Source organism: Halichoerus grypus, chromosome 1 (assembly GCF_964656455.1).
Source record: "Halichoerus grypus chromosome 1, mHalGry1.hap1.1, whole genome shotgun sequence".
NCBI classification, from domain to species: domain Eukaryota; kingdom Metazoa; phylum Chordata; class Mammalia; order Carnivora; family Phocidae; genus Halichoerus; species Halichoerus grypus.
Window position 1 is genome coordinate 152961477 of NC_135712.1, and position 26120 is coordinate 152987596.

The following is a 26120-nucleotide window of genomic DNA, read 5'->3' on the forward strand; positions in this document are numbered from 1 at the left end:
CAAGGAGCTGAGATACACTTCAACAGATGAGTGGATAAAGAAGATGTGGTTCATATATACAATGGAATATTACTGAGCCATCAGAAAGGATGGATACCTACCATTTACATCGACATGGATGGAACTGGAGGGGATTATACTAGGTGAAATAAGTCAAGCAGAGAAAGAATTATCATATGATTTCACTCATATGTTGAACATAAGGAATAGAGCAGAGGCCCACAGGGGAAGGGAGGGAAAACTGAATGGGAAGAAATCAGAGAGGGAGACAAACCATGAGAGACTCTGGACTCCGAGAAACAAACTGAGGGTTACAGAAGCGGGGGTGGGGGGATGGGGTAACCAAGTGATGGGTATTAAGGAGGGCACGTGTTGGGATGAGCACTGGGGTGTTATATGCAACTAATGAATCGTTGAACACTACAACAAAAACTTATGATGTACTATATGCTGGCCAACTGAACATAAACAACAACAACAACAACAAAAGTCTTATTTGGGCTTTATTAAGTTTCAAATACCTGTTAGACATTCAAAGGGAGATGTCAGATTGGCTGTTGAACATGTCTCCATAGATTTAATGCGCTGGATTTGAGGATATCTAAAGTTCCCTTCAACCATATTAAACACATGCAACAAATTGCGAATCAATTTAATAAATTAGAGTATACACGCACAATGCTATTCCATGAATTGGCATGCAAAGATAATTTTTAATTGAAACAAGTAGGTTATAAAAGTGCATATGGTTTGCTTCAATTTTTAAGAATACAATATATTATAATATATATTTCACTGGAATCAGATAAACTTGAATATAAGCTGTGGTTACCTGTGCTGGGATTTAGTGTGGTTTTAATTCTTGCTATCATTAGTTTAAAATGTCTTCAATAATCCTGTATTACCTGTGTAATCTCTTTCTTAAATAAAGTAAATCCACAAAGGTCTCTTCCAGCTGGGCAGCCTGTGGCTGGGTTATATGTCAGGTGAGGGATGTCAAGGTGATCAGGGTGATGATGGTCCAGATGCAAAGTGTGAAAGGCGAAGAGGCCCCGCCCAAGAGCAGATGCACGGGTCGGAGTGGGGGCGCAGGGGGAGGTCCAAACGGCACCGCCCTGCACATCACGTGCTAGAAAGCCGCCAATGGCCGCCTCCGAGCCCACCTTGGGAACGGGGCGGGGCGCCCAGCTGGCGTCACCAGGACAACGGGCGTTGCCGGCGCCTTGTGACTCCGGGCTGTGGGCGCGCTCGCGGCTCTTCGGCCATGGTGAGTCTGGGGCCCGAGCCGGTTGTGCCACCCTGCCCTTCCCCGCCCGGGCTGAGCCCCCGCGCGGCCACTGCTCGGTTCCGGCGGGCGGCGCCGGGGTCGCGGAGAGGCCAGGCTGCGGCCTTCGGGGCTGCGGGGCAGGGCAGGACTGGGCGGGCCCGGGGGAAGAGGAGCCCCGGGGGGCCCGGAGCGCCCGCCTGCCCGGGGCGCCCGCGACGCAGCGTTCTCTGCGTTGAAGGTCTGGGCCTCCGCTGGGACCCCCACCCGGTGGGCCGCCGGACAGCGTGACGCTTTTTGATCCCAGCGAGCCTGGGAAGCCACCCAGAGAGGGTGTGGTTTTTTTTTTTAAAGGGATATGTGTATCATATTCATATTAACAGTATATTGCAGTCTGTGTGCTACGTGTCTTGTGTCTACGCAATTATATATAAATAATATGATACATGATACGTATTTCTTTAAAATTCATCATTGACAGGATTTTTAGCGTGTGGGGAAATTTAAATATGTAATTTTGGATTTTCCCTCCTCCTTTAAATGGGGGCATTAAGCTGGAGGTTTTTTCCTGTGCGCAGCCCCTTAAGGGATTTAATTAGTAATTAGTACATTGTAAACGTCTTAAATCGCTACTTTTATTCAATAAACTTGAGAGTGAGTGGGCATACCACCTGGCCCCCATTAAGCTCGTTTTTTAAAACCTGACTTGAAGACTCAGCAGAGGTGTTGGCTTGACTAGACAGGATTCAAGGAATTGCTGACCAAAGGTGTGATATCTCCGGAGGCCTCCAAAGGGAGTAAAAGAAGAGAGGAGCTGGACTCTGCTGGGGACACACCTTTGATATAGAATATTTGAGAGGGGTTTGGGGTGGGTAATAAGAAAATGCCTGGTTTTAAGAAACAGTTTTTTTTAACCATCACTAGTGTAGATTTGCTCTTTATCTACAGTGGAAGTGCTAATAAGCTGAGAAGGCAGGGGGCTTCCCAAGTGCCAGTTGGCATGGAGAGAAAACCTACCATTTGGAACCCTGGCAGACTCTCTTTTTTTTTTTTTTTTTTTGATAACTAGGGAGAGGCATGGTAGGAAGAGAAGGTGGCTGGTCTGTATCTATCATTGGTGGCCCAGATGTGTGGCCTTTTGATAGTAGGGGGAAAAAACATTACCCACAAGTAATAGAAATGCAGGCTTTATTTTGTGTATGTTTCTTTAATTCTGAATTGCTTTTAAGTGACAAATTAATGGAACCCTGCAAAAGTTTCAGAAAATGAATTTTACAAAAATCTGAGTGTTGTAAATATTGCAATGACTTTTCTATGTTATATGTGGGAAAAGCTCTTACAATTATAGCAAAGAGAAAGGGAGAATATTCAGGAATTCACAGCTCTCTGAAGTCTCATGTTCCTCCTGTTTCCCATTTTCCTTTTCTTCTCTCCTTCCATCCTGACCCATAGTCCACCTTGATTCACTATTGTGCATGTTAGAGTTTTATTTACTTTAAAAGCATTCTATTATACTTGTGTACTGGTGGTTGCTTTGTTAAACTTAGAAATTTTTTTGCTTTTTGTCTATTTTTAAACATTAAGAATTTCATTCATGGAAGGGATTTAATTTGATGATGAGCTGATGCCTAGGCTCCAACGAAAGTAGGGAATGGTTGGTATGTATAGGAGGGGGAATGAGGAAGCTGCCTGTGTAATCCCCCAAACTGTATTCAAGATTGTTAACATTATCGTTCATTAAATGCTTGAATCTAAACATACAACTTTAGCAGTTGATATGAATTACTTTGCACATCAATTTGGAACAATGCTTCACTATCTCTCAATGAAAATTTCTTCAATTAAGCCACTTGTTTCTATTCTATAATGACAGCTGGCATTTATTATGTACATTCTGAGTGAGATATTTTTCCAAGCACCTTATATGTCTTATTTAACCATCACAACAACCCTATGAAGAAGATACCATTTCCCCATTTTAGAGGTGAGCAAATTGAGGCACAGAAGGGGGATAGAGTAACTTGCCCAGGTCACCGAGCTGATAAATTAAGCGAGATTTCAAAACCAGGCAGATTGTCTCAGAACCTGCTTATGCAAACACTGGATTATACTGTAATATATAGTGCATCAGTATATGTTCCCCCAATATATATGCCAGGTATATGTTACGAAATTTGTTTTCCTATTTGGATTTTAATATTTTTGAGCACTTAGGAATACTTGTATTTTATTATTCCTGGCACTGAGCTAGATACTACAGAACAGGGTAGGCATGCCTAGCCTTCTCTCCTCTTACTTTTCCCTCCCCTTTTTTACAAAGATGAAATGAAGAGGAATTAATGAAGACAGACTGTTGGATTGGGGCTCATACTCATGGTTGTAATAGCATTGAAAGTTTCTCCTGTCATTTCACTTTGCATTCAGGAATTGACACATGCTTTTTGTGAATCACAAAGACCAGTGTTTTACATAAAGCCATTTAGACTTGGAGGATGAATATATTTTAAAAAATAAAATTCTATTTTCTGAGATTTTTCCTAATAGTAATTTTAACATACATTTTAGTTGTATATTTGAAAATTGTTTCAAAAAGACAGCAATTTGATTCATATGGATCAAAATATACATTGGGATACTTTTTGTCATGTTTTTGCTCTTGCCTAATACTTTAGCTTGTAAGGCAGATTTTTTTTTTTCTCAGAAATATAACATTGTATCATTACTGTTTTCCCATTTTGATTCATTCACTTGGACTTTCCCCTCTTTTGGCACTTCTCTTTCTGTGTTTATCTGTGGTTAGGACTTGTCAGAGGTGTTGGGAAGCACAAGGTGGGGGGAAAACTACAATAAAATATAACAAGATTTACAGACAGTTTTGGTCTATTTGCTATCACATGGTATGGTTAAGAGAGCTAATATGTTTATATAATGAGATCTATGTTAATAGATCATAAAAAGAATATATTTTCCTTCTATTAACAATATTGGTCTCCTTTTGGTCTGCACTGGAATGGGGATGGAGCATAATTTTTAGAACTGTAACAATAACTTTTTCATAGAGCCCTTCCCCACTGTCTGGTTTTAGGCTGATCACTTCACATTTATCTCATTTAACCGTTCCACATACCTCTAAGATTGACATTATTATACCCATTTAGCAGGCCCATATTGATGAGGTAATTTGTCCAAGGCCTCATAGTGAGTGGCAGAGCCTGGATTTGAACTCAACCAGTCTGACTCTAAAGTCTGGCCTCTTAGCCATTATACCATGGCGTCTTTCCCAACTAAAGATTGTTCCCAGTGCCTGGCATGAATGTACTTCTCCAAGATTAAGAGTTTCAGTGTCTTGGGGCGCCTGGGTGGCTCAGTTGGTTAAGCAATTGCCTTCGGCTCAGGTCATGATCCTGGAGTCCCGGGATCGAGTCCCGCATCAGGCTCCCTGCTCAGCAGGGAGTCTGCTTCTCCCTCTCCTGCTCCCCCCTCTTGTGCTCTCTCTCTCTCTCAAATAAATAAATAAAATCTTAAAAAAAAAAAAAAAAAAGAGTTTCAGTGTTTTATCAGCTGAGCCAGCAAGCTCTTTTTTATTTTATGACAAACGCTCTATCATGATGTTGTTTAATGACATCCTGCAGGATTTACTTGGCTCCCCCCTCCTACCCCCTTAATAGTGCAGACAGCCAAAGCTCAAATATGGCCAGCCATGGGTTGGACTACACTTTCACCTCTGCCTTCCCTGCCGCATTTTGTGTTTCACCTCTATCCTGTGTAGGGTCTACTACTAACCACCTCCAGCACTGGGGTGGCTATGAGGACAAAAACAGAGGACAGACCAGACAGAAAGCGGAACAGGGCAGTTGTTGGGAAAGTTTTTGTGGAGTCAGAATCGAGGTTCAAACCCAGCTTTTTGAGTTCTCAGTGCTGCCCCTACAATTGTCTTTCCATTAAATTTTCTGTTCTGTGGTTTTCTATCCAACAAAGGTTTACTGTGTGTACTGTGTGCTAGTCACTCTTGTAGGCAGTGGGTATCCAACAATGACACAGGCGAGGCTCTACGCTCATGGAGCTTACGTTGTGGTGGCAGGAAGGCATAATAAACATACAGATAAGGTCATGAAAGTGCTTTGGAGAAAAAGCTGAGTGAGAAAGGAAATTTTAGGGCAGGATGGGAGAGTGGATGAGAGGAGGAAGAAGTTGCTTTTTATATAGAATGGAAGGGAAGGCCTCTCTGATAAGATGACGTTTGAGCAGAGGCTATTTCATGGGCATGCCTGGAGAAAGGCCATTTCAGGAGAGGACCCAAATGCAAAAGTCTTGAGGCAAGATCATGCCTAGTGTGTTGGAGGAACTGCAAGGAAATCAGTGTGGCTGGAGTGTCATAAGACAGGGGTGCATGGTAGGAGGTAAGATGAAAGTAGTTAGGCCAAATCACATAGGGTTTATAAGCCATTTGAAGGACTTTTGCCTTTCCCTTTGTGAGAAGGGGAAGCAATTGGCAGGTGAAGAAGAATGTACCATTCTGTCCTGTGGAAAATACATTTGGGGTATGAGTGAGGGGAGAAAGGACAAAAACAGAGGACATTAGATGGGACATTATTGCAGTAATCCATAGGATTAGTTGATGGATTCATTGTGGAATAGAAAAGAAAGTCAAGGATGATTTCCATGATTGGAGCCTGAGTGATAGGAAGGAGTTGTCATCTACTGAGATGAAGACCAGGGAATGGATAAAGAAAGCAGGGGTCAGTTTGGGACTTGATAAATTTGTGATGCTCATTAGAAATGTAAAATCTAAAGACACAATTAGGCTTTCAGAAACTGTGAGGGTATATATTTTAAAAACACAAACTTCATTGTACCTTGAAGTTTTAGATTTGAAGGAGACTTCGAGTTTCTCTAGCACAGTCCCTTCAGTTTACAAACTAGAAATATTGAGGGGGTAAATGACTTGTACAGATCGCCTTTTTACTACCTGTTGTGCAGTACAAAGAATTCCTTTGTGCACACAAAGAACTCCTAGACTTGGAGTCAGGAAATATAAGTTTAAATTACAGTTTTTTTTTTTTTTTTTTTAAGTTCTAAACCTTGTGCAAGTTATTTATCTGCTCCAAGTCTGTTTTCTGTCATCAAAAAGGGTAAGAAAGACTCCCACTTTCTGTGAGGATGTGGAAAGTTGCAGAAGTTAGACGTTGGTTCCATCGTAATAATGAGAAAGGTGAAGAAGCTAGAAAATGGTAGTTCTCTAAAAACCCACCAGAGAGCTGAGGACACAAGGAAATCTAAATGAAATAAAATCCAGAACATAATGAGCCTTCCCAGGAAAAAAGGAAACCCATAGATACTTCTATCCATGGTGGGACAGCAGGAGGAAGAACCTGCTATAGCGCAGTAAAGAGAAACCCGCCAAACTTTTATTAACTGCGTGTGGGCTGGAGTGACAATTTGGAATTTTGAAGAGCCCCAGCCACAGAGTAAGGCTGTACCCACCTGCCACCCCTTTCCCATGGGCCTTCACTGAGTTTAAGGTTATAGTATGCTGGAGGCTGGGGTCAGGGAAAGAGAGCTAAGAATTAGATCCTGAGGGTGGGTGGAGTCTGAGGTGGGTGGAGGCAGGGCTGGAGAGTTAATACAAATCTCTCTGAGGCACTAGAGGCTTTTGCCAGGTATAAAGTAGGGCTACCACAGGCTGGGGCCATGGCAGGAGAGCTGACAAATATCCCTCTGGCTATCCAGGTTTTCACTGAGGACAAGGCAACAGCCTTTCAGAAGGTGGAGTCAGAGCACAGGGGAGAGAGACAGACAGATTTTAAGGCACAGACGATGAAGGGTGCTTACTGGAGAACAAAGACAGCTCCCCACCTGGCAGCAAGAATGCAAAATAGGGAAAAAATCTCTCGAGTTCAGAAAGCAAGCAGCTAAGTTGTACAGCTCAGAGATCTGTGAAGTTTCACCACTGCTCAGATCCTGAGTTCTCCTGAAGGTTAAGTTCTTATCTCACCCTAAAATGATTTTAAGCCATTCTTGAACTGAATCTAATAAATGCTTAAAAAAATCTCTAACCCAGCCCAACCATAGATTAAAAGAATTCGGTCCCCTTTACCTCCCCATCCCTACCCTAAGCAACGTAATTAAAGAAGGAGCTGCCCTTTGTGGAGGTATATTACTGGTTTTTAAAAATTCAAGTATTATTGACATATAACATTGTTAGTTTCAGATATACAACTTGATTCAGTATTTGTATATATTGAGAAATGATTACCACAATAGGCATAGTTAATATCCATTGCCATACAAGTTATAAAAAATTTTTTTAAAGATTTTATTTATTTATTTGACAGAGACACAGCGAGAGAGGGAACACAAGTAGGGGGAGTGAGAGAAGGAGAAGCAGGCTCCTCTCAGAGCACGGAGCCCGATGTGGGGCTCGATCCCAGGACCCTGGGATCATGACCTGAGCTGAAGGCAGACGCATGCTTAACGACTGAGCCACCCAGGCACCCCCCAATTTTTTTTCTTGGGATGCCTGGGTGGCTCAGTCGGTTGAGCGTCTGCCTTCAGCTCAGGTCATGATCAGGGTCCTGGGATCGAGCCCCACATCGGGCTCCTTGCTCGGCAGGGAGCCTACTTCTCCCTCTGCCTGCCGTTCCCCCTGCTTGTGCTCTCTTTCTCCCTCTCTGACAAATAAAATCTTTGAAAAAAATTTTTTTTCTTCTGAAGAGAACTTTTAAGATCTACTTTCTTAGCAACTCTCAAATATATGCAGTACAGTATTACTATAGTCACCATGTTGTACTTAATTAACATCCCCATGACTTATTTATTTTCTAACTGGAAGTTTGTACCTTTTGACCCTTTCCACCCACTTTTCCTACTCCCCAGCGCTGGGAACCACAATCTGTTCTCTGTATCTATGAGCTCAGGGGTGTGTGTGTGTGTGTGTGTGTGTGTGTGTATGTTTTAATTTCACATATATATGAGATCATAGGATATTTGTTTTTCTCTATGTGACTTATTTCAGTTAGCATAAATAACAGGATTTATACCTCTAGATCCATGTTGTTACAAATGGCAAGATTTCCTTTTTATGGCTGAAAAATATTTGTATTTTATATATATACCACATTTTCTTTATCCATTCATCCATCAGTCGTCACTTAGGTTTTTCCGTATCTTGGCTATTGCAAATAATGCTGCAGTGAACATGGGGGTGCAGCTATCTTTTCAAGTTATGTTTTCCTTTTCTTCAGATGAATACCCAGAAGTAGAATCTGGATCATAGGGTGGTTCTATTTTGAACTTTTGAGGAATCTCCATACTGTTTTCTATAGTGGCCGCACCAATTTACATTCCCACCAATAGTGTGCAAGATTCCCTTTTCTCCACATCCTTGCCAACACTTGTTACTCCTTGTCTTTTTGATAATAGCTGTTCTGACAGGTGTGAGGTGATCTCATAGTGGTTTTGATTTGCATTTCCCTGAAGATTAATGATTTTAATCACCATTTCATGTACGTGTTGGTCATCTGTCTTCTTTGGAAAAATGTTTGTTTAGATCTGCCCATTTTTTAAATTAGTTTTTTTTTTTTTTTTGCTGTTGAGTTGTATGAGTTTATTGTATATTTTAGATATTAACCACTTATATATGATTTGCAAATATTTTCTCCTATACAGTATGTTCATTTTAGTGATGGTTTCCTTTGGTGTGCAGCAGCTTTTTTTTTTTTGGTAGTTTGATATTCCACTGTTTATTTTTGCATTTGTTGCCTTTGTTTTTGGTGTCAAACCCAACAAACTGTCTCCAAGCTATCCTTAAGGAGCTTGCTGCTTATGTTTTCTTGTAGGAGTGTTGTGGTTTCAGGCCTTACATTCAAGTCTTTAATTCAGTTTTAGTTAGTTTTTGTGATTGGTGTAAGATAGTGGTCCAGTTTCATTCTTTTGCATGTGGCTGTCCAGTTTTACTGACACTACTTCTTGAAGAGACTGTCCTATCCCCATTGTATATTTTCTGCTTCTTTGTCATATATTAATTGATTAGATATGCATGAGTTTATTTCTAGGTTCTCTAGTCTATCCTGTTGATCCATGTGTCTGTTTTTATGCCAATACCATACTGTTTTGCTTACTCTATCTTTGTAGTATAGTTTGAAATCTGGGATTGTAATGCCTACAGTTTTGTTCTTCTTTCTCAAGATTACTTTGGCTCTTTGGAGGCTTTTGTGGTTCCACATTAATTTTAGGATTTTTGTTCTAGCTTTATGAAAAGTACTGTTGGTATTTTGATAGGGATGGCACTGAATCTGTAGATTGCTTTGGGTAATGTGGACATTTTAAGAATAGTAATTCTTTCAGTCCATGAAACATGGTATATTTTTCCATTTATTTTTGTCATCTTCAATTTCTTTCATTACTGTCTTACAGTTTTCAGAATACAGATCTTTAACCTCCTTGGTAAATTTATTTCTAAGTATTTTATTATTTTGATGTAGTTGTAAATGGGATTGTTTTCTTCTCTTTTTGCTAGTTTGTTATTAATGTATAGAAATGCAACTGATTTTTGTATTGATTTTATATCCTTCACTGAATTGAAACTTTACTGAATTCATTTATTCTAACAGTGTTTAGGGTTTTCTATATATAGTATAATGTCCTCTATAGATAGTGACAGTTTTACTTCTTCCTTTCCACTTTGGATGCCTTTTATTCCTTTTTCTTGTCTGAGTGCTGTGGTGGGACTTCCAGTACTATTTTGAATAAAAGTGGTGAGAGTAGACATTCTCGTCTTGTTTCTGATCTTAGAGGAAAAGCTTTTAGCTTTTCACTATTAAGATGTTAGATCTAGGTGTATCACATATGATCTTTGTTATGTTTTATGTTCCCTCTAAACTTACTTTGTTGAGAGTTTTTATCATGAATTGATGTTGAATTTTGTCACATACTTTTCCTGCATCTATTGAGATGATCATATGATTTTTATGCTTTATTTTGTTAATGTGGTATTTCACATTGATTTGCAGATGTTGAACCATCCTTGCATCTCTGGAATAAATTATACTTGATTGTGGTGTATGATCCTTGTGATGTATTTTTTAATTCAGTTTGCAAATATTTTGTTGAGGATTATTGCATCTGTGTTCATCAGAGATATTGATCTGTAATTTTCTTTTTTTGTTGTTGTATTTTTGGTTTGGGTATCAGTGTAATACTGGCCTTGTAGAATGAATTAGAAACATTCCTTCCTTTTCTGCTGTTTGAAATAGTTTGAGAAAGATAGGTATTAACTCTTCTTTAAATGTTCGGTAGAATTCACCTGGGAAGCCATCTGGTTTTGGACTTGGGTTTGTTGGGAGTTTTTGATTATTGATTAAGTTTCATTACTGGTAATCATTCTGTTCATATTTTTTATTTCTTCCTGATTTAGTCTTGGAGAATTGTATGTTTCTGGAAATTTATTCATTTTTTTTTCTAGGTTGTCCAGCTTGTTGACATGTAATTTTTTTTTTTAAAGATTTTATTTATTTTTTTGACAGAGAGAGACAGCGAGAGCAGGAACGCAAGCAGGGGGTAGTGGGAGAGGCAGAAGCAGGCTTCCTGCTGAGCAGGGAACCCGATGTGGGGCTTGATCCCAGGACCCTGGGATCATGACCTGAGCCGAAGGCAGATGCTTAACGACTGAGCCACCCAGGCGCCCCAACATGTAATTTTTTTGTAGTAGTCTCTCATAATCCTTCGTACTTGTGAGGTATGGGTTGTAACTTCTCTTCTTTCATTTTTGATGTTATTTGATTCCTCTCTCTCTCTTTCATTGATGTGTCTGATTAAAGGTTTACCAAATTTAACTTTTCAAGGAATCAGCTCTTAGTTTCATTGATTTTTTTTTTTTCAATTTTTTTTGTCTCTTTCATCTATTTCTGTTCTGATCTTTATTATTTCCTTCCTTCTAACTTTGGGCTGTGTTCTTTTTCTGATTCCTTTTAGGTATAAGTTTAGATTGTTTTTGGAGATTTTTCTTGTTTCTTCTGGCAGGCGTATATCACTATAAACTTCCCTCTTAGAACTGCTTTTGCTGCATCTCTAAGATTTTGAACCATTGCATTTCCATTTTTATTTGTCTTTAGATTTTTTTTTTTAATTTCCTCTTTGATTTCTTTTTTGACCCATTGATTGTTTAGTAGCATGTTGCTTAGCCTCCAAGTATTTGTGGGTTTTTTTTCCAGTTTTTTTTTCCTAGTTTCATACCACTGTGATTGGAAAGGATGCTTGATATGATTTCAGTCTTCCTAAGTCAATTAAGATTTGTTTTGTGGCTTAACATGTGATCCAACCTGGAAAATATCCCATGTGCACTTGAAAAGAAGGTGTATTCTGCTGTTTCTGATGGAATGTTCTGTAATATTGGTTAAGTCCATCCTGCCTAATGTTTAATTCAAAGCCATTGTTTTCTTACTGATTTTTTGTCTGGATGATCTATCCATTAATACAACTGAGATGTTAAAGCTTCCTATTATTATTGTAGTACTGTCTATTTCTCTGTGTCTGTTAATATTTGCTTTATATATTTAGGTGCCCCTGTGTTGGGTGCATAGTTATTAACAATTGCTTTATCCTCTTGTTTGATTGATCCCTTTATCACTGTGTAATAATACCCTTTTTTTTTTGTTTCTTATTACAGTCTGTTTTAAAGTCTGGTTTGTCTGCTATAAGTATTGCTACCCCATCTTTTTTTCCACTTCCACTTGCACAGAATATTATTTTCCATCCCTTCACTTTCAATCTGCACATGTCTTTGGATCTGTAGTGAGTCTCTTTTAGGCAGCGTATAAATGTGTCTTTTTTTTTTTTTTTAATCCGTTCAGTCTTCTATCTTTTGAATGGAGCATTTAGTCCATTTACATTTTAAGTGATTATTGATAGGTATGTACTTATCGCCATTTTGTTAATTTCTGGTTGTTTTTGTAGTTCTCTGTTCATTCTCTTCCTCTCTTCCCTTGTTTGATAACTTTCTTTAGTATTATGCTTGGATTCCTTTTTCTTTATTTTTTGTGTTATCATAGGTTTTTGGTTTGTGGTTACCATGAGGTTCATATATAACATCCTATATATATAGCAGTCCGTTAAGTCAACTGTCGGTTAAGTTTGAACACATTCTAAGAGTGCTACAATATTAATCCTCCACATTTTATGTATATAATGCCATACTGTATACCTTTTTATTTTGTGTATCTCTTGGCTGATTTTTTTTTTTAAGATTTTATTTATTTATTTGAGAGAGAGAATGAGATAGAGAGAGAGAGCATGAGAGGGGGGAGGGTCAGAGAGAGAAGCAGACTCCCTGCTGAGCAGGGAGCCCGACGTGGGACTCGATCCCAGGACTCCAGGATCATGACCTGAGCCGAAGGCAGTCGCTTAACCAACTGAGCCACCCAGGCGCCCTCTTGGCTGATTTTTGTAGGTATAGTTGATTTTACTACTTTTGTCTTTTAATCTTCATTTTAGCTTTATAAGTGATTAATCTACTACCTTAACTGTAAGTTTGCTTTTATTAGTGAAGTTTTTTCCTTGCCTTCCCTCGAGTTACTGCCTTTTCTTTTCCACTTAAAGTCCCTTTAACATTTCTTGTAAGGCCAGGTTAGTGGTGATGAATTACTTTAACTTTTGTTTTTCTGGAAAATTCTTTATCTCTCCCCAATTCTGAATGATAACCTTGCTGGGTAGAATAATCTTGGTTTTAGCCTTTTTTCCTTTCAGTATTTTTAATATTTCATGCCAGTCCTTCTGGCCTGCAAAGTTTCTGCTGAAAAATCATCTCATAGCTTTATGGGATTTCCCTTGTACTTAACTGTTTACTTTTCTTTTGCTGCTTTGAAGATTATCTTTAATTTTTGCCATTTTAATTATTATGTGTCTTAGTGTGGACTACGTTGGGTTCATTCTGTTTGGTGCTCTCTGTGCTTCCTTGGCCTGGGTACCTTTTTCCTTCCCCAGGTTAGGAAAGTTTTCAGCTGTTATTTCTTCAAATAAGTTTTTTGTCCTTTCTGTCTTCTCCTTCTGGGAGCTCTACAATGTGAGTGTTAGTATGCTCAGTGTTAATCCCAGAGGTCTCTTAAACTATCCTTAATTTTTAAAATTCTTTTTTCTTTTTGCTGTTCAGCTTGGTTGCTTTCCACTACCCTGCTTTTTAGATTGCTGATCTTTTCTTCTGTATCCTCTAATTTGCTTGTATTTTTCATTTCAATTACTGTGTTCTTCAGTTCTGACTGGTTCTTTTTATGTTTTCTCTTTGTTGAAGTTCTCACTGAGTTCATCAGCTCTTCCCTCAAATCAGTGAGTGTCTTTATGACCATTACCTTGAATTCTTTTTTTTTTTAAGATTTTATTTATTTATTTGAGAGAGAGAGAATGAGAGAGAGCACATGAGAGGGGGGAGGGTCAGAGGGAGAAGCAGACTCCCCGCCGAGCAGGGAGCCTGATGTGGGACTCGATCCAGGGACTCCAGGATCATGACCCAAGCTGAAGGCAGTCGCCCAACCAACTGAGCCACCCAGGTGCCCCATTACCTTGAATTCTTTATCAGGTATATTTCTTATCTTCATTCGCTTAGCATTTTTTCTGGGGTTTTGTCTTGTTCTTTTATTTGGAACATATTCCTCTGTCTCATTTTGTCTGACTCAGTGTTTGTTTCTATGTATTAGGTAGGGTCAGCTATGTCTCCTGGTGTTGAAAGTGGTGGCCTTATGTAGAAGGCATCCTGTGGTGCCCAGTAGCACAGTCTCTCCTGGTTACCAGAACCAGGCACTCCAGGGAGTGTTGTCTGTGTGGACTGCATGTGCCCTTTTGATGTGGCTGAGCTACAGCTGCTATAGGCATGCTGGTAGACAGGGTGGCCTTCTGCCCAGCTGGCTACAATGACTGGCTGTGACTGCTACAGGTGCACAGTGGACAGGGCTTGCCCCCAGTGGGCTGGCTGAGAGGCCTGGCTGTAGCTACTGTGGTTGTGCTGATGGGTAAGGCTAGCTCCTCCCTCTCCACAAGGTGGGAGTTACTCTGGAGGAGTGATGATCCTGGCCAGGGCTGCCTGCTGTATGTGGTGGGGTGAGAACTGCTTTGGAGGGGCATCTGCTAAGGTGGATCCACAGGGGAACTCCGGGGTGGGGCAGGTGGTACTAGGAAGGTAGATGGAGAGTCAGAACTGATTCACACAAGTATCAGGCCAGCTAAACTGAAAGAAGGCAAGAGAAATGACACCCACCAGCACTTCCTTTCCCATAGAAAGCTCTTGCAGATCAGGTCCTAAAATTAGTCTGTGAATCTCCTTCATGTATAACCCAGGTGCCTTTCAAAGTGCTGTTTCTCTACTGGATCTTGGAATGAGTGAAACAGCATGCAGGCCCTTTAAGAGCACAGACTTGGTTTCCCATAGCCCTCTGGCTCTCCCAGAGTTAAGTCCTGCTGACTTTTTTTTTTTTTTTTTAAGATTTATTTATTTATTTTATGGGGCATCTGGGTGGCTTAGTTGGTTAAGCATCTGCCTTTGGCTCAGGTCATGATCCCAGGGTCCTGGGATCAAGCCTGGCATCAGTGTTTGTTGGGAGGTATTCGATTACTGGTTTAATCTCCTTACTAGTAATCATCTGTTCAGATTTCCTGTATTTTCATGATTCAGTCTTGGTAGGTTGTATATTTCTATGAATTTATCCATTTCTTTTAGGTTGTCCAACTTATTGGCATATGGTGTTTTTTTAAAGATTTTATTTACTTGACAGAGACACAGTGAGAGAGGGAACACTTGCAGGGGAAGAGGGAGAGGGAGAAGCAGACTCCCTGCCAAGCAGGGAGCCTGATGCAGGGCTCAGTCCCAGAACCCTGGGATCTTGACCTGAGCCGAAGGCAGACGCTTAACAACTGAGCCACTCAAGCACCGCTGGCGTATAGTTTTTAATAGTAGTGTCTTATATTTCTTTGTATTTCTGTGGTATCAGTTGTGACATCTTTCATTTCTGATTTTATTTGTATCCCCTCTTTTTTTCCTGATGAGCATGACTAAAATACCTCCCAACAAACATAAGTCCAGGACTAGATGGCTTCATAGGTGAATTCTATCAAATATTAAATAATTAATATCAGTCCTTTTCAAGTTCTGCCAAAAAATAGAAAAGAGAATATTTTTAAACTCATTTTGCAAAGCCTGATACCAAAACCAGACAAGGATGCCACAAGAAAATTATAAGCCAATATCCCTGATGAACATAGATGCATTATTTATCTTTTCAAAGAAACAACTCTTCGTTTCATTGAACTTTGTAAATTACTGTTTTTTATACACAATATCTGACATAAAATAACAAATTATGAGATATGCAAAGAAATAAGAAAATGTCAGAAGTAATGAGAAACAAAGTCACTGATGGTCCAGATGTTGAACATGGTGAACAGAAAATATTAGCAGGAAGATGGAAAACTATAAAAAGAACCAGTTTGGAATGCTAGAAATGAAAAATATATCAGAAGGTAAGTATTCATTTGATGGGCTTAACAGTAGACTGGACACCAAACCCAAGCAAGATAAATACAAAGAAGTCTAAACTTAGGCAAGTCATAGTCAAATTGCTGAAAACCAAAGTTTTTTATAAAGGAGGTAGAAAAGAAAAATAATATATAAAAGGGTACAATAATATGAATGATAGCTGACAGATTTTCAGAAACAATGCAGACCAGAGGACAATGGCATAACTTTTTTAAAGTGATTTTTTTTTTTTTAAAGCAAACATGCTAACTTGGAATTCTATATACAGGGAAATGTTTTTAAAAATACAATAGAAATAAAGACATTTTCTGGCAGACAAAATATATAGCAAACCTATACAAGAAACATTAAAAGAAGTATTTCAGTGCTGAAGGGAAGTGATAATAAAAGAAACTCAGATCTGAAGGAAGGAATGAATTATACCATGAAGGTAAATGTAAGTTTAGGGGATTAAAATATAAAATCAAAAGATTATGGCTATGTGAAGCAAAAATAATAGCAATGTATTATTGGATACTTAGTATAAGAAGTAAGATATATGACTATAAATGCAAAGCAGGAGGAAGTTAAGTTTGTGATAAGTTAAAGATGCACTCTGTAATCACTAGAGCAAACCTTAAAAAAAAAAAAAACAGCCACAGCTATGTGGTCATTAAAGGAAATTGAATAATACTGCTTTATCAAAAATAAGTTATGAAAGCAGGAACAAAGAACAGACAGGACAAATGGAAGATAATATCAGGATGGTAGACAAAATGAATCATATCAAGAATTACATTAAACATAAGTAGGCCATACATTCCAGTTAAAAGTTAGCAGTTGTCAAACTGGATAAAATAGCATGACTCAAGTATATGCTATGTATAAGAACACTTTAAATATAAAGGCACACCAAGTGTCCATCGATAGATGAGTGGATAAAAAAGATGTGATATATATCTCACAGAATAGAATATTATTCAGCCACAAAAAAGAATGACATCTTGCCATTTGCAACAACATGGATGGAGCTAGAGAGTATAATGCTAAGCAAAATAAGGCAGTCAGAGAAAGACAAATACTATATGATGATTTCACTCATGTGGAATTTAAGAAACAAAACAAATGGACAAAGGAAAAAAGACAAACAAGAAACACTTTTTTCTTTTTAAAGATTTTATTTATTTGAGAGAGAGCACGAGTGGGGGGAGGGGCAGAAGAAGAGGGAGGGGGACAAACAGACTTTCCATTGAGCAGGAGCCCCATGCAGGGCCCAATCCCAGGACCCGGAGATCATGACCTGAGCTGAAGTCAGACATTTAACTGAGCCACCCAGGTACCCCAAAAAACAGACACTTAACTATAGAGAAGAAATTAATGGTTATCAGAGGGGAGATAAGTAGGGGGATGGGTGAAATAGGTGATGGGGATTAAAGAGTGCATTTACCATGATGAGCAGAGTAATGTATAGAATTATTGAATCACTAAATTGTACACCTGAAACAAATATAATTAATATAACACAGTAAACTATATTGGAATTAAAAAACAATAAGGATGTGATATATGTATATGTGTATATATTTGCATATATGTGTGTGTATGTGTGTGTAATAATTCTGTCTGCTGCTCCCCCTACTTGTGCTTGCTATCTCTCTGTCAAATAAATAAAACCTAAAAAAGAGTCTTAAAAAGTCTTATCTTTTTTTTTTTTTTTTAAGATTTTATTTATTTATTTGACAGAGAGAGAGCACAAACAGGGGAAGTGGCAGGCAGGGCAGAGGGAGAAGCAGGCTTCCCGCAGAGCAGGGGGAGCCTGATGTGGGACTCAATCCCAGGACCCTGGGATCATGACCTGAGCCAAAGGCAGTTGCTTAACCAACTGAGCCACCCAGGGGCCCCAAAAGTCTTATCTTTTAAACAAATATTAGTTTCAGGTGTAAAATATAGTAATTTGACAATTACATATATTACAAAAGCTCTCCGAATAAGTGTAGTTATCATTCACTGTAAATATATATATATATATATATTTATTTATTTCACCATTCCCCTACCTGTTAAAGCTTACCACATTCAGACCAGGGAGCAAATACTGCCCATAGCAGACAAGAAGAGCCTCTGCAGACAACTGGCCTGAAGGATAGAGCAGCCAAAACACAACAGTAGATACTCCCTGAAGTGCCACGCCCTGAACACTATATGACCTCTTTGTAAGGCCATTACTTTCAGGAGGAGAAGACATAATGGACTTTTCTAACATACAGAAAAAGGCAGAGACTTATACAAAATACCAAGATGGAGGAATTTATCCCTAAGGAAAGAAAAAGATAAGGCCATAGCCAGAGAAATAAGCAAAACTGATATAAGTAACATGCCTGATGGAGAATTTAAAGCAATAATCATAAGGATACTCACAGGGCTTGAGAAAAGAATAGAAGACAGTGAGACCTTTTCCACAGAGATAAAGGAGTTAACAAAGAATCCGAGATGAAGAATGCAATAAATGAGATTGGAAACAGGCTTGTTGCAATGTACAGCAGGCTGGAAGAAGCAGAGGAATGAATTATTGACCTAGAAGACAAAATAATGGAAAATAATGAAGCTGAACAAAAGAAAGAATTAAACAACACAAGAGTAGACTTAGGGAACTCAGTGACTCCATCAAATGTAATAACATTCATATTATAGGAGTCCCAGATTTGTCCCATTCAGTGAAGCGTGCACCTCTTGATCTTGGGGTTGTGCGTTCAAGCCCCATGTTGGGTGTAGAGATTACTTAAAAAAAAATTAAAAAAGAAAAGGATTCCCAGAGGAAGAAAGACAAAAGGGGGACAGAAAATTTATTTCAAGAAATAATAGCAGAAAACTTCCCTAATATGAGGAAGGAAACAGACATCCAGATCCATGAGGCAAAGAGAACTCCCACCGAAATCAAGAAAAGCAGGTGTTGGTGCCTTGGTGTTGAACAAGACCTATTGTAATTAAATTTGCAAAATATAGTGATAAAAGAAAACCTTAAAAGCAGCAAGAGAAAAGTCCTTAACTTACAAGGGAAAATCCATAAGACTAGCTGGAGATTTCTCAACAGAAACTTGGCAAGCCAGAAGAGAGTGGCATGATATATTCAAAGTGCTGAATGGGGAAAATCTGCAGCCAAGAATACTCTATTCAGCAAGGCTATCTTTCAGAATAGAAGGAGAGAGAGAGGGTTTCCCAAACAAAAACTAAAGGAGTTCATGACCAATAAACCAGCCCTGCAAGAAATGTTAAAGGGGACTCTGAGTGCAAAGGAGAAACCAAAAGTGACAAAGACAAGGATCAGAGAAAATCTTCAGAAACAACAACAAAACAAGTAATAAAATGGTAATAAATACATATCTATCACTAATTACTTTGAATGTAAATGGACTAAATGCTTCAGTCAAAAAACATAAGATGTCAGATGGATTAAGGAAAAAAAAAGACCCATGTGTATGCTACCTACAAGAGACTCATTTTAGACCTAAAGATACCTGCAGATTGAAAGTGAGGGGGTAGAGAAACATTTATGACGTACATGGATGTCAAAAGAAAGCCAGAGTAGCAATACTTATATAGGACAAACTGGACTTTTTTGTTTTTGTATTGTTTTTATCCTGTTTTGGGTGTCAGGGTGGTACTGGCCTCATGGAATGACTTTGACTGTGTTCCCTCTCTTCCATTATTTGTAGGGTTTTAATAAGATTTGTAATATTGTCATTAATTTTTAAAAAATGTTTGGTATAATTCACCAATGAAGCCATCTGGTCTTGGCCTTTTTTTTTTTTTTTTTTTAAGATTTTATTTATTTGAGAGAGAGAGCATGTGCATGAGCAGGAAGAAGGGCAGAGGGAGAGCGGGGAGCCTGCTGCAGGGCTTGATCCCAGGACCCTGGGATCATGACCTGAGCTGAAAGCAGATGCTTAACCAACTGAGATACCCAGGTGCCTCTGTCCTGGGGGATTTTTGATTCCTAATTTAACTTTCATTCTTGTTATTGGTCTAAGAATTAGATTTCCTATTTCTTGGATTCAAGATTCATGATTCAGTTGTGGTAACTTGTGCATTTTTAGAAATTATCTGAATTTTTTCCAAGTTATCTAATTTGTTAGTATATAATTATTTATAGTAATGTTTTCACACTATGTATTTCTGGAGTTATCTGTTGTATTATTTTCTCTTCCCCTTCTCGTTTGGTTATTGAGTCTTCTTTCTCTTTCTCTTTCTCCTTCTTTTTTTTTTTTTTTTTGGTTATGTGGTTAAAGCATTGCCAATTTTTATTTTTTTGAAAACTTGTCATTACTTTCAATGTTATGTTATTGTTTTTCTGGTCTCTATTTTATTTCTGATTTTTCTTTGTTGTTTCCTTCATCTACTAAAATTCAGCTAAGTTTCTTCTTTTTCTGGGTCCTTGTGGTGTAATGTTAAGTTATGGATCTTTTTTTTTTAATACAAGCATTTATAGCATAAATTTCACTATAACATCTGCTTTTGCTGCATCCCATAGGTTTTGAAATACTGTTTTCTTTTTCTTTTGTTTTGAGACATATTTTGATTTACCATTTCATTTTTATTTGGCCCATTGCTTATGCAGTAGTGTGGTATTTAATATTTACATATTAAGTATTTAGTATTTGCACTACGGGTTTTCCAGCTTTGTTTTATTCTATAGTTTATTGTTTATTGTTCTGTATTTTTGTACCATTGTGGTTGGAGAATATACTTGGTATGATTTCACTTTTCTTAAATTTGTAATATTTATTTTGTCTCTTTTATGTTATTCAACCAGGATTCTTCTGTTTGTACTTGAGGAAGATGTGTATTCTCTTTTTGGGGGTGGAATGTTTTATATATATTTTTTAGAACCAAGTATTCTGAAGTATGCTTCATGTAAAAAATGTTCTTATTGAAAAAAAAATAATAACTTTGAGGGTACTCATTTAAAATAAAGCATATCAGATGAGAAGTGAGTGGGGGGAATGGGTGAAATAGGTGTAGGGGATTAAGAGTACACTGATCATGAGCACTGAGTAATGATATATAGAATTGTTGAATCAGGGGCTCCTGTGTGGCTCAATCAGTTAAGTGTCTAACTCTTAATTTTGGCTCAGATCGTTATCTCAGGGTCATGAGATTGAGCCCCAGCATGGAGCCAGCTTAAGATTCTCTCTCTCCCTCTCCCCGTCCCCACTCACTCACTCACTCTCTCTTTGAAAAAGAATTGGTGAATCACTGTATTGTATACCTGAAACTAATATAACACTATATGTTAAATATACTGGAATTAAATAATAACAAAAAATGAAAAAATATTAAAGAAGTAAATAAATTGAACACTAAGACATACTGTTTGGTTGCTTTAAAGAGCTATGTAACACATTTTTCACAACAAATGTAAAAATTTGAATCTGATTATAGTGATAATCTAGAAGATTTTTTTGTATACCCAGGAATGTTATATACTAAAATGGCCACAACAGCACAGCATAGGGAATGTAGTCACTGGTATTTTTTTTTTTTAAGATTTTATTTATTTATTTGACAGCGAGAGAGAGATCACAAGTAGGCAGGCCAGGCAGAGGGAGAGGGAGAAGCAGGCTCCCTGCTGAGCAGGGAGCCCGATGCGGGGCTGGATCCCAGGACCCTGGGATCATGACCAGAGCCGAAGGCAGACGCTTAACTGACTGAGCCACCAAGGCGCCCCACTGATATTTTTTTTTTTAAAGATTTATTTATTTATTAGAAAGGGAGAGAGAGCTGGGGGCAGGGGGATGGAGGAGCAGAGAGAGAGAAACCAAGCACACTCCCTGCTGAGCAGGGAGCCTGACACGGGGCTTGATCTCACGACCCTGAGATCATGACCTGAGCCGAAACCAAGAGTCAGATGCTTAATTAACTGCACCAACCAGGTACCCTTGTAGTCACTGTTATTGTAATAGCATTGCATGGTGACAGGTGGTAGCTTCACTTGTGGTAGCAAAGCATAGTGTATAGATAAATTGAATCACTTTGTTGTACACCTAAGACTAATGTAACATTGTGTGTCAGCTATACTAAAAAATGTTTTTAGAAATAAAAAAATGGAAACAATGTATATTTGAAAATACAAATATATATACACACACATATATAAGGCCAAAGATTACAAGTAAAAGGATGAAAAAGATGCAAAAATCAGAAGTAAGCTGGTTGTTGCTATATTAATAACAGTCAAAGTAGATTTTGGCACAAGGATAATTTCTAGAAAGAAAGAGGATATTTCATAATGCTTTAAGGGTTAATTTATTAAAAATAAATAATCTTAAATGTATATGTATCTAACTACAAAGTTTCAAAATACATGAAACAAAGCTCAAGAGAATCAAAGGGAGAAAGAAACAAATCTACAATCATAGTTTTAAATAGCAACACCTCTTACTAATTGATAGAATTTGTAGATCAAAAACAATCAGTAAGGATATAAAAGATTTGAACATCACTACCAGCCAGTTTGACCTAATTGACATTTATCTAATGATACACTTCAGTATACAAGAATAGCAAAATGGCAAAAGTAAGTCCTTGTTAGTAATCATTTTAAATGTGAAATTATTAAGCCTACCAAATAAATGCAGACTGGCAGAATGGATTAAAAACCCAAAAACCCATGATCCAATTATGTGCTGTCCACAAGAAACTCTTGTTAGACCAAAGATAAATTGGCTGAAAGTAAAAAGATGGGAAAAGATTTTCTATACAAATAGTACTGATGTCATACAAAATAGACTTCTGATTTAAAAACAATAAACAAAGATGGTCTCTTATATTTTGATAAATGGTCAATTTCGCAAGAAGTTACAATAATTATAAACATATATGCACCAAACAATAGAGCCCCAAAATATATACAGCAGACTGACAGAATGAAGGATGAAATAGACATTTCTACAATAATAGTTGGAGATTTCACAACCATCATCATAACTATTATTTGTTGAGTACTCACTATTTGCCAAGACTATTCTAGGCATTTTACATATATAAACTCCTTTAACTCACAACAACCCTTGTGGCAGGGTTACTCATTATCCCCATTTTACAAAAGAAGAAATCATGGCATAGAAAAATTAAATGGACATACCCAAGGTAACAGAGAAGTACATGGTAGAACCTGGATGGTAGATTCGGTAAATTAGATTTGGTTATTAGAGGTTTTCTATTCAAACTTCTCACTGAAAGAAGTGATTTCTTTTTTCAACATTCCTGGTTCTGTGATCTCTGTAGCAGCACTGTGGATAGAGCATCACTACTTGAAAGTAAAACATTCTATATGGGCTATTCTAATTGCTACACAGTTCTTCCCTATGTTGAGTTGCGGTCTTGTAGCTTTGATTCACTGGTCTTTATAATAACAGAAAATAAGCCCATCCTTCTCACAGCTATTGAGGTATGTGAAGACTGTCATGGTGTCACTCACCACCACCACCCTCAACACCAATTGGAGACCTCAATCCCATACTTTCAGTGACATGGCAGTTAGCAGATCAATAAGCAAATAGACCTACTGGAGATATATAGAACACTCCACTGAACAATAGCAGAATTTGTATTCTTCTCAAGTGAACATGGAACTTATTCCTATGAAACCTATCCTGTTCTTCAGGGTAGACCTTATGTTAGGCCAGAAAAATAGTTTAATAAATTTCAAAAGATTGACTTCACATAAAGTACCTTCTCTTACCACAGTAGAATGAAGCTAGAGATAAAAACTGAAGGAAAACTAGAAATTTCACAAATATATGGAAATTAAACAGCACACTCTTCACCAGTGGGTGAAAGAAGAAATAAAAAGGATATTAGAAAATAATTTGAGGCAAATGGCATTGAAAACAACATATCAAAACTCATGGGATGCGGTGAAAGTAGTGATCAGAGAGAAATGCACTGTTGTAATGCCTACATTAAAAAGAAGAAAGAGGGGCGCCTGGGTGGCTCAGTCGGTTAAGTGTCTGCCTTCAGCTCAGGTCGTGAACCCAGGGTCCTGGGATCTAGCCCCACAACAGGCTCCCTGCTCAGTGGGAAGCCTGCTTCTCCCTCTCCTGCTCCCCCTGCTTGTGCTCTCTCTCTGAAATAAAAATCTTTAAAAAGAAGAAAGATCTGTGGTGCCTGGGTGGCTCAGTCGGTTTAGCGTCTGCCTTTGACTTGGGTCATGATCTCGGGGTCCTGGGATCAGGCCCTGAGTTGGGCTCCCTGCTCAGCAGGGAGTCTGCTTCTTCCTCTCCCTCTGCCCCTCCCTACAGCCTATGCCCTCTTTCTCATTCTCCCTCTCAAATAAATAAAATCTTTTAAAAAATCCCAAATCAATAACCTAACTTTACATTTCAAGGAACTAGAAAAAAAGTAAATTATCCAATGAACACTGTGCTTAATGGAGCTTGGAATACAACAGGCACTTAATGTTAGTATCTCACTGTTAGAAGGTGGAGGAGGGTCAGGAATGTATCCTCCAGGTTAAGAAGGCACTTTAATACTGAAAAATGAAGCAAGCTACTCCATACCATTTATACAGAGGTTTGTTTTTTTTTTAATTTAATTTTATTATGTTATGTTAGTCACCATACATTACATCATTAGTTTTTGATGTAGTGATCCACGATTCATTGTTTTCGTATAATACCCAGTGCTCCATGCAGTACGTGCCCTCCTTAATACCTACCACCGGGCTAACCCCTTCCCCTACCCCCCTCCCCTCTAAAACCCTCAGATTGTTTCTCAGAGTCCATAGTCTCTCATGGTTCATCTCTCCTTCCCATTTCCCCCCGTTCATTTTTCCCTTCCTTCTCCTAATGTTTTCCATGCTATTCCTTATGTTCCACAAGTGAGTGAAACCATATGATAATTGACTTTCTCTGATTGACTTATTTCACTTAGCATAATCTCCTCCAGTCCCATCCATGTTGATGTAAAAGTTGGGTATTCATCCTTTCTGATGGCTGAGTAATATTCCATTGTATATATGGACCACATCTTCTTTATCCATTCATCTGTTGAAGGGCATCTCGGCTCTTTCCACAGTTTGGCTATTGCAGACATTGCTGCTATGAACACTGGGGTGCATAGGGCCCTTCTTTTCACTACATCTGTATCTTTGGGGTAAATGCCCAGTAGTGCAATTGCTGGGTCAAAGGGTATCTCTATTTTTAATTTTTTGAGGCACCTCCACACTGTTTTCCAAAGTGGCTGTACCAACTTGCATTCCCACCAACAGTGTAAGAGGGTTCCCCTTTCTCCACAACCTCCAACATTTGTTGTTTCTTGCCTTGTCAATTTTTGCCATTCTAACCGGTGTGAGGTGGTATCTCAATGTGGTTTGGATTTGAATTTCCCTGGTGGCTAATGATGATGAACATTTTTTCATGTGTCTGTTAGCCATTTGTATGTCTTCTTCAGAGAAGTGTCTGTTCATGTCTTCTGCCCATTTTTTGACTTGATTATTTGTTTTTTGGCTGTTGAGTTTGAGGAGTTCTTTATAGATCTTGGATACCAGCCCTTTATCTGTAGTGTCATTTGCAAATATCTTCTCCCATCCTGTGGGTTGCCTCTTTGTTTTGTTGACTGTTTCCTTTGCTGTGCAGAAGGTTTTTATCTTGATGAAGTCCCAAAAGTTCATTTTTGCTTTTCTTTCATTAGCCTTTGGAGATGTATCTTGAAAGAAGTTGCTGTGGCCGATGTCAAAGAGGTTTTGATGGATTCCTGTCTCACACTGAGGTCTTTCATCTGTTTTGAGTTTATCTTTGTGTATGGTGTTAGAGAATGGTCGAGTTTCATTCTACTGCATGTGGCTATCCAATTTTCCCAGGACCATTTATCAAAGAGACTTGTCTTTTTCCATTGCATATTTTTTCCTGCTTTGTCAAAGATTATTTGACCATAGAGTTGAGGGTCCATATGTGGGCTCTCTATTCTGTTCCATTGGTCTACATGTCTGTTTTTGTGCCAGTAGCATGCTGTCTTGGTGATCACTACTATAACTACTCTGTAATACAGCTTGAAATCAGGCAACGTGATGCCCCCACCTTTGTTTTTCTTTTTCAGCATTTCCTTGGCGATTTGGGGTCTTTTCTGATTCCATACACATTTTAGGATTGTTTGTTACAGCACTTTGAAAAATGTCATTGGAATTTTGATCGGGATGGGATTGAAGGTATAGATTGCTCTGGGTAGCATAGACATTTAAACAATGTTTATTCTTCCAATCCATGAGCATGGAATGTTTTTCCATCTTTTTGTGTCTTCTTCAATTTCTTTCATGAGTGTTTTGTAGTTCCTAGAGTATAGATCCTTTACGTCTTTGGTTAG

General features: G+C 38.4%; 1 protein-coding gene across 4 annotated transcripts in view; it reads left to right on the forward strand.

Annotated features, from left to right (window-relative positions):
• The first annotated feature begins 1161 nt into the window (after positions 1-1161).
• FBXL2 (F-box and leucine rich repeat protein 2) overlaps positions 1162-26120 on the forward strand; it is a 149520-nt gene continuing 124561 nt past the window's right edge. For 2 of the 4 annotated variants that reach the window (XM_036085786.2, XM_036085785.2), the window contains exon 1: positions 1185-1267. Coding sequence is in view for 1 of the 4 variants with exons in the window: in XM_036085785.2 (XP_035941678.1) it covers positions 1265-1267 (3 nt within the window). In the remaining 3 variants the exon portion in view is untranslated. Of the gene's footprint in view, positions 1268-26120 lie in introns of all 4 variants that reach the window. The other 2 variants (XR_013448496.1, XM_078074083.1) reach the window with 2 other exon arrangements.